Source organism: Pochonia chlamydosporia, chromosome 4 (genome assembly GCF_001653235.2).
Source record: "Pochonia chlamydosporia 170 chromosome 4, whole genome shotgun sequence".
In the NCBI taxonomy this organism is placed as follows: Eukaryota; Fungi; Ascomycota; class Sordariomycetes; order Hypocreales; family Clavicipitaceae; genus Pochonia; species Pochonia chlamydosporia.
Window position 1 is genome coordinate 1,088,597 of NC_035793.1, and position 14,434 is coordinate 1,103,030.

Here is a 14,434-nt window from a genome sequence, read left to right on the forward strand (position 1 = left end):
TGCCTCGCAGATTTATTCCGAGAAACGTGCATGGCGTATCTCATCGCCGGTAATACAAATACATGCATACATGCCTATAACTACACACCAAAATTGTATAAAACTCCATGCATTTTATGCCCCCGCCACCACAGCCAAATTATCATAAATAGCCCTCTTCACCTCATAAAGCGTATTCCTCCTCCCCACGACCGGCAATCCCACACTCTCCACCTCGATCCTCCCCTCCGCCGTCTTCCGTACAGACACCGACCCGTCAATGACAAGAATACCCTCGCCTCTGAACTCAGCACCATGGCCGGATCCTTGCATCGCCCGTCGAAGATCGGCGAGTCGTAAGTCTCCAACGTGGAGCGGTTGCGCGGCCGTTCTAGCAGCCGACACGAGATTAGACGGAATGACGTCCAGGACAGGTAGTACGCTGGACGAGTTTGTGAGGGCGGTGGATGTGAGTGCCACTGCGTTGGAAGGTTCCGTCTTTTGGCGCTTGTTGGCGGAATCTTCGTCGTTTGTTTCTGCGGCGTCGGCGGCAGTGCTGGTTGCGAGGAGTTGTCCGCTGATGGTGACGACGGAGAGGCCACGCACATTCTGCCACTTGATTTTCTTGACGAGGGGGTCTGCGAGCTTGACGACCCAGGCGTTGGTGTCGACGCTTGCATCGACCCATACGCCGACTGAGGGGGTGAAAACGTCGATGGTCTTGTCGCCGTCCATGCCGAGTGCCGCGCGACAGTCTTCTGCTAGTGCCAGGGTTTCTTCTTCGTTGCCGCCGATGAGAATAAGCTTCCGAGGTTGGATTAGGGGTATCAGCATGTCTAGACTTCGGCGGTCGTGGAGTCCGCTAAAGTCAATGAATCCGATTCGCAGGCTGGCTTGGATGGTCTCGGTCGTGTATATTAGCTTGGATGGGCCAGTGGGTTCTTCAGGCTCCGTATCTTCCACGTCGTCAAGATCGTCGGCTACGAAACCATCTGCGTTGGTGCCATCATCGTCAACGTCCTCAACTGGGCCTTTGCCTGGTTGGGATCGCTTGTTTGCACCGGCTGAGCCTTTCGCTACATCATCCCATTTCCTCTTTTTGCCCAGTTTGTCGTCGTCCATGGCCATATTGCCGCCATCCGCATTGTCTTCATCCTTCTCCTCTGCTCGGAGGTAGTCTTCTGGTCGAATCAACTCGCCAAAGTCATCGTTTCTCTTTCGTCGAATAGCAACCGGGAAGCATCGCTCTCTGCCCTTCTTGCCGCGAGAGTCGAAATCGTAGACGCCTTTGCGCTTTATTAGAATATTGATACCAAGGTCCTCATCCTTGAGGATGACGTTCTTTCTACCAGCTTGGCCCATGGTAGCTGAAACCGTAAGAGCTTTGCCCTGTTGCTGCCCATCCTCGTCTTCTGAATCTGATGATGATTCTGAAGAGGCGTCGTCCACCACGTCAGCTGGCCCTTCAAGGGACCCTGCAGCGCCAGTCTGCTGGGTTGCTTGGAGCTGTCTTTGAGTGGCTAGCCATTGCTGATAAACAGCAAGCTCGTCACCCTCGAGTGCTTGTCGGGAGGCTTCGCGAATCTCCAGCTCTCGACCGCCAGCCTGTATTGTTTCGATGTTTTCTCCGCCGCTGCCCTGCTCAACCGATACCCCGTCCTTTCTCTCCTTCCACCATTCCCACAAAGTTCTCGCTATCGAGGGCTTGTCATCCTTGGCAACGGTTGGCCGGTCTGTCAAAATTACAAGATTATTTGGGTTCCTCGCCAGTCCCTTCAAGACATCCTTTGAGAAACCCCATTCCATGCTCGTATCACTGGCAAGGATCACTCGGCCCTCGGTTGATTCACCTTCCGAAGAAGCAATCTGGCTCAAAAGCTTTGAAATTTGCGCCCTTCTTTCCAGAAGTCGAAGATACTTGAAGTCAAATGGGCCGCCCTCTTTCTTGTCGCTGGTGCCATTGGCTTTCCGTTGACCTTCAGCAAAAGCTTCAAATTCCTGAACTATGCCGTCGTCCATCCACTCCAGCATACTTCTGGCGTAGCGCATAGTACTTGACATATTCCGACCCGCAAGGTATAGTTTAGTGGATTTTAAAGAGCCATTATCAGAAGTGGCGTCTGACCTCCATGCATGTTCGAGCAGGTAGGATAATTCCAATACTCTGGCACTAGAATCGACAGGAATGAGCACGGTACCTCCCTTGGTAACACAGGTCTTGATCATCTCCACTAGCTGTTCGTCTCGTTTGACTCGACCGCCGGTTTGCGCTGACTTTTGAGCGCCACGACTGCTGCAGATGAGGGCCGTGGGCTTACGTAGTTGTTCGATGACTTCAGCGCCGCCTCCTCCTGCACCTCCAAGCCAAGCAGCGCCCGCAAAGACATTTTCTCTTGCCTGGTTCCAGTCCACAGCATAGACAATCGACTCCAAGCCATGCTGTATATGCCAGATTGTGCCTCCTAGGGTGTGTCCAGAGTTGTATGCCGTAATCGTAAGTCCATTTAACGGAGGCGAGAATGGCGACGGTAGGGGTTGATGAGGCTGTGAGTATTTAAGAGGTTGAATCAGGGAAAAGTATCGCGCAATCTCCTCGGGAGTTGGGGACTGAAGCAGCAAATTTTGCGCGGTGGCAGCTGTTTGTGTGTATGCATAGGCAATCTCAGACAGAGAGCTCTGGCGAATGGTCGTACAGGCAGCAGGAGTCGAGGAATATAGGTCTTGCGTTAGCGATCGGCCGAGGTCGATGACAGGTCGTGTCGCATAGGCGGGAATGCGAGAAAATAACGGAAAGTTCTTGCAGCAGTGAACATATGCGGCGAGGTGAGAAGCTGTCGCATGGGTGAGGAGAATCAATGAAAGAGTAGGTACTTGTCTGGCATTGTGAAAGCCGATGTTAGCAATCCATGCGCAAGGTCGTCCGTCATGTGGTCCAACAACTCACTTCTCCAGCTCTTCCAGCTTCTCGACGTTAAAGGTCTCATCCCACCCAAGATCAACCAAGAGCTTGACTCCACCATCGAGCTCCAAGAGGGACTGGGACGCCGTAGACTCGGACAGCGCGCCTTGAAGCGGACAGAAGGTGAACATGGTGGCTGCGGCACAGCGGCTCTGTTAGAGGAAATTCAGCAAGCTCGCGGTAGCATTCTTTCCTCTACAATGCCGCAAGGATGGGGCAAAGGAAAATGAAGCTACAGCGTGTCGTGGCAAACAGATGCTGCCGGGCACCAACGAGCTCTCTTGATCGCGTCGGAACCAAAAAGTGATGCAGGTACGTACATCAATTCGGCTAGGCACAGGGATCATACAATTGGTGCTCGGGTCGGGCCAACATTGTCGCGCGTCAGAGGCCAAAGTCAGCTCACCTACCCTACAGCGCGACAAAATGCAGTTGAATTTGGATGGCCCCACTGGAGCGCGGTCCGACAGCGCCTCCTCAACCGTCAAACCGCGGAACCTGGACGACATCGAAGCAGACAAGACATGACACGAGCTTTGACGATCCGCGGGGTGGTCTCTTGCTGTGCTCTCCAGACCTCAAGTGGTCGTTTCCGACGGCGACAGCTTCATTTATGATAAGAATATATCAGTTTTGTGTCACTTCCGGTTGCCATCATAAGTATCGTGCTTCGGAACTTTTCTTCCAATATCTGTAACCACGTTCCGATCGACTTGAGTTCCGATCTCCATCAATCAACAGAGTCCGCGGCTCCAGGTCCGACTTTGCAACCCCACTTGATATCCCCGGATTCTTGAACACGACTACCGCCTGCACAATTATCTTGAAGTCTAGGACCTTGTCATCTGAGTAATCAATCCAAAGAATGTTAGACGCCCGATAGACCGAGCGTGCACCTTTGGATACCTGCTCTCTCAAACCTTGAACAATTAACTGCAGAGTGACCAGCCGAGTCACATAGATGAGAACCAACCTCACTGCAACTATTCACAAGTCACCGTCATGAGCTCCATTACACGGCCTGTTATCATAATCGGCGCTGGCGTCGTCGGCTTAACCCTTGCTCATGGTCTCAAAAAGGTAACATCAAATCTCTCCAACCAGCGCCCTAGATTCAACACATCGCGTCATTGCATTTCATCCTTCTAACCATGACATGACAGGCCAACATACCCTTTGAAATATACGAGCGGGATGAACACATCGACGCTCGCCCTCACGGCTGGGCCATCACAATTCACTGGGCGCTCCCCTTCCTAGTCGAGCTGCTAGACGAAGCCACCATTGATGCCGTAGAAAACGTCCAAGTCGACCCAGAAGTTGGCCGCAACGACAACGGCAACTTTCTCTTCATCAACCTCGAAACCCTAGATTCCAAATTCCGCATCCCGCCAAACAAACGCCGTCGAGTTAACCGCGAGAAACTGCGCAAGGCTCTTCTCCAAGGTGTCGCAAACCACGTCCACTGGGGAAAGCGACTAAGCAACATTGAGCTTGGAGACGGCAACGACGGCATGGTACAAGCTCATTTCACAGATGGGTCCTCAGCACAAGGCAGCATAGTCGTTGGTGCCGAGGGAACCAACTCCCAGACGAGAAAGTTTCTCGTACCAGAAAACTATCGCAATCACCAGCTTCCAGTGCGGTTCATCGGCGCAGCAGTAGACATGACTCCGGAGCAGGTCAAGCCCTTGCGGGACATTGACCCGCTCCTCTTCCAGGGCTGCCATCCTGTAACCGGACATTTTCTCTGGATATCAATGATGGAATCCCCCGAAGTCAATGGCACCAAGGGAACGGACCACGAGCGATACAGAGTACAAGTCATTACATCGTGGATGGTGAAGAGCGAAAAGGACGAAGTACCACCCAGCGATGTCGAGCGCATCGCTGAGATGAAGAGACGTGCTATTGGTTTTCACCCGCTCCTTCGTCAAGCTGTTGATTGCATACCTGATTCAGCGCCCGTTCTGGAAATCGCACTGCAAGACTGGCCCTGCTTCAACTGGGATAACCGTGATGGCCGTGTTACTCTTGTTGGTGACGCGGCACATGCCATGACCATGTATCGCGGCGAGGCTGCCAACCACGGAATGCTGGATGCTTTCAACCTCGTCCAGGAGATCAAGAAGGCGCACTCTGGCGATGCGTCGCTCAAGGCTGCTGTGGACGAGTATGAGGACGAAATGAGAGACCGAACAGGTGGTGAGGATGGAGCTGTCATGCTGAGCCGGCAGGCTTGTTTGGATGCGCATGATTTTCATGGTTTGAATGAGAAGTCGGCCGTTTTAAGGAGACGGGCTATCAAGGCTATATGATGGGCATGATGGACGAATTTACGACGATAGTATGTTGCTTCTGGATGAGTTCTTAATAGCATCCATGACAGTATTCTTTGAGTCTTTGCACCCGTGATATACTATTCTCACCCATTCTTTCAACATAAGTAATGAAGAACAGCTAGCTCTCAGCCGCAAATCACCAATTCAACTCCACACAACGCAAAACGCACCCAGCACCCTCCCACTACACCACCATCCACAATATAAAGAAATAGCCATCATGACCACGAATCCCACCACATATCCCATCAGTACACTCGCATCTCACATCTTACTACAGAAACAACATCCCATTGCCAAGCACCACCTCCCCATCACCAAAGCTTGACCAAAAGCTTAAATCAACCCCGTCGCCCACCCCGAGTCAAGACATTTCTCCCTCCCAAAGCCACAATTCAACTCCAACCCCTCCCCCTATTGATAAGAAACGCCCACATCAATACATCGAACCCTTGCTGAACACAAAAAAAGGCGCCACAAAGCCACAGGTAAGCTTTATCGATGACGCGGCCAGCACCCGCACGACATGCATGCCCCATCACGAAAGTAAATTACAATACCCCCCCTGATCCGAACAGCTATTGGAACAAAGAAGGATATTTTGAGCTGAATTATTGCAATATTTCTGCACCCACATACCTTATGTTGTTCAAAGTAGGAGTGTGATGACGTGGACTTGGAAATCTGAATGCATGCTGCAGATTGGATCTCTTGGCAGGACCCCACTTTCCCTGATAGGCAAGTTACGCTTGAAATGTTTCGACCACGTCTGTTCATGGATTGCGTCTGGTTTCGCCCAAAGTGCCATGTATGAGATGAGCAGGAGAAGCTAGGTAAGTTTGTTGATATCAATCGCCAAACTTCAAGATTAATAGACCGAATTTGTCCATATGTATTGCTATGTGCATCGAAAACGTGAGACACGCTTTAAACATGTGCTGTTGTGAATCTATTTACGTGGCTCTAGAAAACGAGCCAAAAAGGAGCCTCCCAACACCAGTCCTATTCTTTCTCTCCCCTCACCACAGTGAGTCGTATAAATTGAGCCAGCCGTGTCCCAAATATCCCTTTTTTTGATCACCCACCAGCCGAACAAGAAAACCAAACATAACGCCGCATATGCTAACTCAGCAACAATGCATAATCAAAGTGAAACCGCCCATTTTGCCCTAATATAAACTGAAGAAACGAATGTCCTATCCGTGACAAAGTTGAACCCGCGAATTATATGCAGAATTTCCTGTCCAGCATTCTCAGTGCTCTGGCATCCTCGCTGACACCACATTTCTCAAGCACAGCTCCGTTTGTCCTGGGGCTGCTATTGCCGGAGCCATTACTGCCAGGTTTGCTGCTAGGAGAGTCACTGGTAGGATGGAGTAACGCTGATAGGTTAGATCTATGCCCACCGTTGGTTAAGCCGTTGTCGTGAGAGCTTCTTGGCGGGCTCACACTGTGATTTCGTGTAGGTGGTGTCATTGCTGGGTGTGGCACTGGAGCGGCAACCGAGTTGAGTGCCGGTAGCGGTCCATGTGATCCCTGTCGCTCTTTGTGCCCGGGGGAGTCCTGGAGTCTTGGTGGTGACGGGCCACGTTGATACGCCGGCATCGAAGGTGGTTTGGACTGCTGCAGCGGCGGTAATGAAGGTCGGTCGTAACTTGGAGGCGGCGGTGCGTGAGTGTAATGAGATGGAGTGTACCCGAGGTGGTGAGGCGGAGGAGCATGGGCGACATGAGGGGGGGGAAGCGCATGAGGGTGAGCACCAGGAGGATATGGAACTGGTGCGTAATGGGTATATGGAGGAGTTGCCGCTGGTGACGGTGGCCAACCGTAGCCGGGTTGGGGGTATTGGGCATAACCTTGCTGGTGGGCATGAGGATGATGAGGTGCAATCATGTACGGTTGTTGCATCGGTGCTCGAGTGAGAGCAGGAGTCTGGTTCGTCTCGCCCATGCTAGATTCAGGGTACATCCCCTTGGGCGGAGCAATTCCCCGGAGAGACGGATCGGAGCTGGGCTGAGGCAGTTCTGGCTGTCCCGGTTGAGGGCGGGAGTAGTATGAAATTAGGTGGAGATGTTGACCAGTTGACGTTGTGATACTGAATGACTGCTTCATCAAGCCATCAGCTTTGTATCGGTAGCCCTCTGGTTCGCCATCGTCGTGGTCCTCGTCACTGCCACGGCCAGAGTCTGGCGTTTTGCCGGCACCTCGTCGTCCACTCCCGAATCCGCCCCCTCGCTTGCCTTCCATCTCACGATACGTCAAGAAGCTGCCAGAGACACGACTGGCGCTCCACGATTTCCCATCTGTCCACCTTCTCATTCCCGCTTCCCTCTCATCCCAGACGAAGACAGAGCCAGAACGAATGGACTGTCTCTCCTTTTCGGACAGTCGCCTTTGCACTCTGGGTAGTAGACCCAGCCGACATGCCTCAAAGAGTTTGATGGCATCGCTGGGCGTACGCACGTAACCGTGGTACGTCTCCATCTTGTCTGAACTAATGGACTCCGTTTTGAAGGTTGTTAACCGTACCTGCTTTCGCAGGACGTCAAATCCGGGAATAAATTGTTGAGTAGGGATCCCCAAGTTGCACTGAAGCAAAATGAATTCAAGAGCTATGAACTCAAGGCCAACCACTCAAGTTCGAGCAGCTTGGCGAGCACTTGAGTTCAAATCGTCGCAATCAGAAAATCCGGGCAAGCTGACACGACGTCAATTGCAAAGAGCGACTAAACTCAAGACCAGTCAGCGTCAGAAATCATGAATGGGCATTATGTCAAGTAATGAAGCCTATGAATAAACAAAAGTGTCGGGGTGGTAGATGTATTTAGGGCAGGCAGGTGACCAAGTGGAAATGTGGGCGAGAGTAGCAGAAGACAAGCTCTCTTGTGGATGGCGCCAAGATGTCTTGGTATTGGCTTTTGCTACCACATGAAGCAAAGACGTCCAGCAAACAAGGGACCCGCCAAAATGGATCTGAGAAGCCATGGATTCTTAGGTAGAAGGTTTGCCGTCATCAATGTCCGTGCTGGTAGGGATCCCTTTCGACAGTCGATGTGCGCGACCAAACTTCCCATTCTTTGCCGTCAAGGCGTTATCGCTTGGCGATTTGCACGATGACTCTAGACGAGAGGATGTGCCGTCATCCACCTTTCGGTGTCGTTTTGTTGCAACCTTCTAATGCACGGGAATGGTCCGAAGGGAAGCCAGAAGCGATATTGGCCTGTCTCCTGGAACACGGCACGGCGCAACTAGAGCTCACACTTGTGACTTTGAACGAGCAGACAGGTGTTGTGCTGCAGTTCCCGCTTGAGGGAGTTTCAAAAAAGGGACAGTTTTCAGAAAAAGAACATGCCCAGGTTGGAAGAGTAACACTTTGTTGGCTCTCCAGGTTCACAGAGGTAGCTTGTGCACCGTAGCGAGACGAAATACCAAACGAATGGTCCGGTTCGGAGAAGAAGCTTGTTGCAAGGGGACGGGGGAAAACACACGAAGAAACAACGAAAGAGCGACTCCAGACAAAAATGTCCGAGGCAGATTTATGTTGTTTGATTGAAGCCCATCAACTTACCTTTTTAGTTCAAGCTTTTCCAGTAACGTATGTGAACCTGTTTGGGATGGCAAATCGCTGTTATTCCTGGGCCTTGGCGTTGTCGCTTTGCTGCTGGCTTTGTGTGACGAAAAGCTGTATAGTTCAAGCAGTGGATTTCGCAATGCAAATGAGTGCGTTAGTCGTGTCGTGCTGGTGCTGCGGCGGTTGCAGTTGCGTTACGTTTGAAGCCGTTATTGACTAGCGGCCGTAGGTTGCTAATCGACGTTTCCAAACTGATGAGAGCTTTCTTCCAGTTTGTCCCGAGTACGATACCGTCCGGATACACAGATAGTTATGGCACAAATCGAAAGAAGAGATGAGAGAAAGCAGGAAGGGTGAAGAAATAAGGTTGGGGCAAGGCGTCGTGCGTGACATGATGAGCAAGGGGACAGGAAAGAAGACCAGCGATCAATGTGTGAATGAAAGTGAGCCAAATGGATAAGTCGGCGCCGCAGAGCCGAGAAGGGGGGGTGGCATGACAGGGATCTTGGAAGATGGGGCCACGGAGGGGGTGTGCGAGACCCAGACAAAGTAAAGGCCGAAAGGCGAAGAGGGAAATGCGTGTCCGTCGTTCCTGCCTCTGTCAGACTTTGCCTGCCGCTCCGGTGCCGCTTCTTCCAGGCCTGCCCACCTGTGTCTGTGTCTGGTCCGATTCTCAAGTCAGTTGAATTGAGCCTGAGTGTGCGTGCTCCGGGTTCTGATTCTCCTTGACAACTGTTGCTTAATCCCATGGAGTTCGATGTTCCGTTTTACAACCCGAAAATTAGGCACAATGTCTGTTTTGTTTGTGCAGAGCATCAACCAGGATGCCCTAACCGGTCTTGGGGCAGCCAGCTTCTTTGGCAGCTGCTTCGTTTGTTGGCACCAACCTGGCTCGTCTGGCTTAGCTATCGCCAAAGAAGCAGGTCTAGTAGGTGTGGGGGACTTCCACCATTTGAGCCAGAGATGTCAAGCCTGGTTCTGACATCAATGCTTTTCGTTTCTGGACAGTGACTCCGGAGTATTGGTCTCCCCAGCTCTAGTTTTCGTGCCATACTGTTCTTGACTGATTTATTGGCAACAACGGACATGGCTGCTGTTCACAGTCAAGAGTCCAGCATCTGAAGAAGCCACGAACCGGACATCGGAATGTGGGAGGGGCCATACGCAAGAGAATCATCGTAAGTGCTACTTACATCTACATGAAGAAAAGGATTCGAAACGTTTGTCTCGTATATCTTAATGGCTCCTGGCAGGCAGAGAGGCTGCAAATTGCTATCTCGAATATGCTGCCAACAATACGCACAGACGACGATGAACACGGACGGGCTATCTTGCGGAAGCTATCCCGCAGTCGACGCAAATGGCACACTAAAATTAAAGTCCTGTTCCCCAATCAAATCCACAGTCCGGCGTCATGCTCGTGGCGTCTGGTTTGTAATAATGCGGTGGGTGCAGGCTGGTCCCCCTTGTCACGCTGGGGTCCAGCTAGGATTGTGCTTCTTAGGTGGTTTGGTTGGCATAATTTGTGAGGCTAAACAATGTTCCATGAGCGCCCAGTTTGGAGTTCCTCTGGTTTGCGTCTTGCCTGCGGCTGAGACGAGACTACAAAGGCCAGAATCGGGCGGGTGTGGAGGGGGCGGTTACGACTGATGCATCTCAAAAACGCTGTTGTGAATACAACGCATGCCAGCAATTAGCGACCTCTTACACGTCTTGTGCTCTGACAAGTAGTAAAACACGCAAAGCTTGCCATCTTGCCACAGGGGTGTGTCACCAGAGGTCGATCGGGAATAAAGATTGACACAAAGAAGCTTGGAGCGTGCCGGTCGGCCGAGCCAAGAAACCAAGACGGGGAGGATCCATGAGAAAGCCAAGAAATCGCGGTCCTTGGTGGGCAAATTTGGAACAAGCAGTGCCAGATTGCCACACACGACAGGCGATGGAGCAACCTGCGGGAATAACGGAACCTCATCTTCAAAGAATCCAGTTGTACGAGTACAGGTGTCAAAATTCCACGAGACTCAGCAACCCCCGAATTTTAGCAGGCTCAAACACTGGAGTGAAGACTGCAGTTTATCATGGCGCCGGGAGCCACAAGACGATTCCATGATTTCACGTCGCTGATGAGGCATTATAGTCAAAAGTTGGGAGCTTCCAAACTTCCCGGCGACGATCTGACCCAAGTCTTGAATATAGCTCTCTCGCCAATAATTTTTCTCCGGCAGCACAATGTTGCCGGAGCCCTTGGTTGCGGGTTTTATCACCCAGCTTCGCTTTGTTGCGTTTCTTGCGATCCAGATGGATCGCACGTACCAATATGCCCCTCATGGGCACAATAAGGTCATAGGTTACCTTCCTAAGCTTAAATTTTCCTCGGACATGTTGACGAAAGGGGCTGCCCTGACAGGGTGACTTTCCACCACAAGATGAGACATGACCATCATTTTGTCAATCATGGCTGCCATCTGTTTCTGGCTGGTGGGCATCTGTGACTGGCCGTGTGGCTTGGTGACTCCAGTAAGAGCAATGGGGCTAAAATCTGCAAGTATCAAAGCAGATCCGTTTTAGCCGGCGACCTGACTTCAAAGACTTTTTTCTTCAAAACAAAATTTGTGAGCAATGTATTAATACGGAGTACGGAGTACAGTATCCATAACTGACAGAGTGCCAGCAGAAATTGGTTCGTGCCAGGCGCAAGCTTTGAGCTTGCTTGACAGATGTTGCAAACCAGAGTTGGCCATTTCATATCTGCGTCTGCCGGGCTGTTTACCTACTGAGGTACCTAGCTAGATCCCTGACCACTTTCGCTTTGTCTCGTTCTTTCAATGTTCACTCTCGAATAGCTCATGCCGGAGAGGTAGTAAACCTGAAACGTTCTTCGGCCGCGGACGAAGTCCTACCAGACATTAAGCTCATTTCTCGCCGTTGGCGGCTCAATCTTCAATATCGTGTCAGCACAACGGCCCTTCTGGCAGTATCTGGGTTGTGGCGGCCACGCCTCTGGGTAAGTCGGCACACCGGTTGCCCTCACACCTCATAGCCTGACTCCAGCTCAAATAACCTGTGACGCTACGCCTGCAGCTAGCCACACAATCTCGACCCGTGTAGGGCCACAGGTCTCCCCTTGAAATGCCTCTATGAGAATAGCAAAGAACAGGCCGTCCCCGCCGTGCTCCACCCCTGTCTGACTGTCTGACGAGGAAGGGCGGGCGTAATAGGCTCAGTCCCTCAGAATCACAGGAGTCAAGAAGGTGCAATATGGGTTACGGCACCTTGTGCTCTAACAGTACGCGATTCGACCTGTTTCTGGTTGGCACAAGAGCATGCTTCTGACCATGAAGGCGCTGCTAGTCTCTTTCTTCCAACGCACCAAGGTGCCGCCTTGCCGAGTTGTTCTTGTGGAAGGCTGAACTCTGAATGTGAAATCCGGGCTGAGGTTCGGAACAATCCTCGATTTCTGATAACGTTGAAATCTGATTAGTATGGTTGAAGAAGATGCATCGAGAGAATTCCGTACTCTGTGCATACTCAGATCTGGATCTTGTCCAGTGAAACCCTTTTTCTGCAGAGGTTCGAGTAATTTACCCTCCTACATGCCTAGGTTTCCCGGTGTCAAAGGAGATAAGCCCGTCTCATGTTTTTTGATGATCATTTCTGGTACTTGCGACTCATACAACTCAGTGGTGGGTTGTACCTTCCTCATTGCAGGAGGCGTGGTGTCGCGCCTTCCGAAATAGCACTCGCTTTGCCCTGCCTGCAATTACATCAAAGCCGTCTCATCCGGGCCAACTTTGCATGTAAACCTCTACGCGCGGTCGCATCAGGAAAACCAAACCTACCTCTACGCACGGCACTTGAAATCCAGTCTTTGTTCGCGACTGTAGGCATGTGCCACCCGTGAACCAGCTTCCCTCCATGAAATGTCTCATCCCCCTCAAAGAGCCCAAGAGCAAAACCATTTCGATGCATTGGTGGTCTGCTAGTCCGCCCTTCCTCAGCTGGAACAAACAAACAACGGCACAAGATCGCCGTTTCGGCCACGCTATCAACCCACGCAAATCTCGCCAAATGCGTAACCGGCGGGTATGGGCTTACGGAATGCTTTGAAACCTGGAGACTCCATGTCCTCTAATTACCATCGGTGAGTTTGCCCAGTAACGCCAGACAGCACACGAAATTTTGGCCATTTATCGTTTGTGGTCCAGGCGTCCAGCTGTTATTTGACAGCACTTCCTACTGTCTTACCGTCTGATATTCAAAACAAGTGGCATGGATCATGTCTCGTTTATCAGAATTAGATTTTTTTTTTTTTTTTCCTTCCTCAAAGAAAGCGGAGACTTTGTCTTAGTCGAGTTCTTTACGGAGTTCGCAAGAAATGGCACAACCCAGAACCACAACAGATTGACGGCTTGTACACCAGACGCCACGATTCAGAACCAAGTTCGGCCTGTCCCGTCTTGTCTTGTCTCTTGCGCCAACGTCTGCATAGGACGTTCCGTGATAAGATCATTTACTGATGAGGATTTTGCCTTGTTCGCCGGCCTGTTGATGTCAAGTGCTGGTTCGAAAATGATTACTCAAATACGCCGGGGATAAATCTCCTGCACTACCAGCATGGGGACTTGTCAAGGGTATACCTGGCTAGTGGACACAACACGGCCTGATTCTCTTGGCGACTTTAACTCTATTTCCGTTATGCTGGTGCCGAATTGCCGCAGATTCTCGCCTTCTCGTGTTTTGGTTTGCAAAGGGCAAATGCTAGCCCTCTTGATACAACTGAGGATCTCCCTGTATAATTCACCTTGCGGTCCACTCCCGCCAAACGAGTCTCTTGGCCTGAAGAGGTACATGGTGATCTGACTCCCCACAGGCGGCAGATGGGTTGTTGGCGAAACTTGGAGGCAAAGACTGATGAGTTACAAGACAAAAAAAGGCGGGAAAACAGGGTATGTGTGCGGCCATGGTGGAGTCCGGGTTACCTTACCTCGATAGACTTCCTGCCCCGTCGATAGGGTTCACTGGCCTGAGTTGAGGTACCCGACCCGACGCAATGCACTCCGGTACTGCATTTACCTACCTGGGCTACGGGCCAATGCGTAGCATTTCACTCAAAGAACATCCCACGACCACAGAGCTTCCTGAGCTGAGCCATAATGATACAAGAATACGACAACAACGCTTCATTATCCACAAGAGCATTTTAATGCATCGACTTTGAAGCCAATCAGTGGAAGCTTGAAAGCTCACGCACTCTGAACCTGGGGTCGTCAGTCATCAGGGCGGGTACTAGCTCCGGTGGGAGCTGGCATTTTGGCATGCTGAACAATGGCGTCTGGTTTACAGTTGAGAGCTTGTTTCACTGCTACTGCAGTGGCAAGGCCACTGTGTGCTCAGTGTGCTAGTTTATTTGCCTCCTGAAGCGGACACTCAAATTGACCTTGCAGAAATTCAGAGGCTCTCTTGGCTTGAATGCCAGTCTGATGCCAAGATGTTCCCACGCCGAGACGGAGCTAGTGGGAACCATGTGCCATTATGACGTCGAAGGCATGCCGAGCCGGCTCCGACGGCATCTCCCTATCAACA

At 51.4% G+C, this 14,434-nt stretch overlaps 4 protein-coding genes across 4 annotated transcripts; 1 reads left to right on the top strand and 3 right to left on the bottom strand.

The window, feature by feature from the left end:
* Positions 1–114: 114 nt before the first annotated feature.
* Positions 115–3,069, bottom strand: VFPPC_07753 (cleavage and polyadenylylation specificity factor; the record flags this gene model as incomplete). Its single annotated transcript, XM_018286564.1, has 2 exons — positions 115–2,854; positions 2,924–3,069. 2 exons carry the CDS (start codon positions 3,067–3,069, stop codon positions 115–117), a joined length of 2,886 nt encoding a protein of 961 aa, XP_018143243.1.
* Positions 3,070–3,940: 871 nt separating this feature from the next.
* VFPPC_07754 (FAD dependent oxidoreductase) lies at positions 3,941–5,256 on the top strand (the record flags this gene model as incomplete). Its single annotated transcript, XM_018286565.1, has 2 exons — positions 3,941–4,018; positions 4,102–5,256. 2 exons carry the CDS (start codon positions 3,941–3,943, stop codon positions 5,254–5,256), a joined length of 1,233 nt encoding a protein of 410 aa, XP_018143244.1.
* A 1,248-nt stretch (positions 5,257–6,504) lies between these two features.
* Positions 6,505–7,764, bottom strand: VFPPC_07755 (cAMP-independent regulatory protein pac2; the record flags this gene model as incomplete). Its single annotated transcript, XM_018286566.1, has 1 exon — positions 6,505–7,764. The coding sequence occupies one exon, from the start codon at positions 7,762–7,764 to the stop codon at positions 6,505–6,507; it is 1,260 nt and encodes a 419-aa protein (XP_018143245.1).
* A 4,852-nt stretch (positions 7,765–12,616) lies between these two features.
* Positions 12,617–13,038, bottom strand: VFPPC_15990 (hypothetical protein; the record flags this gene model as incomplete). Its single annotated transcript, XM_018293743.2, has 2 exons — positions 12,617–12,979; positions 13,036–13,038. 2 exons carry the CDS (start codon positions 13,036–13,038, stop codon positions 12,617–12,619), a joined length of 366 nt encoding a protein of 121 aa, XP_018143247.2.
* Positions 13,039–14,434: the final 1,396 nt, after the last annotated feature.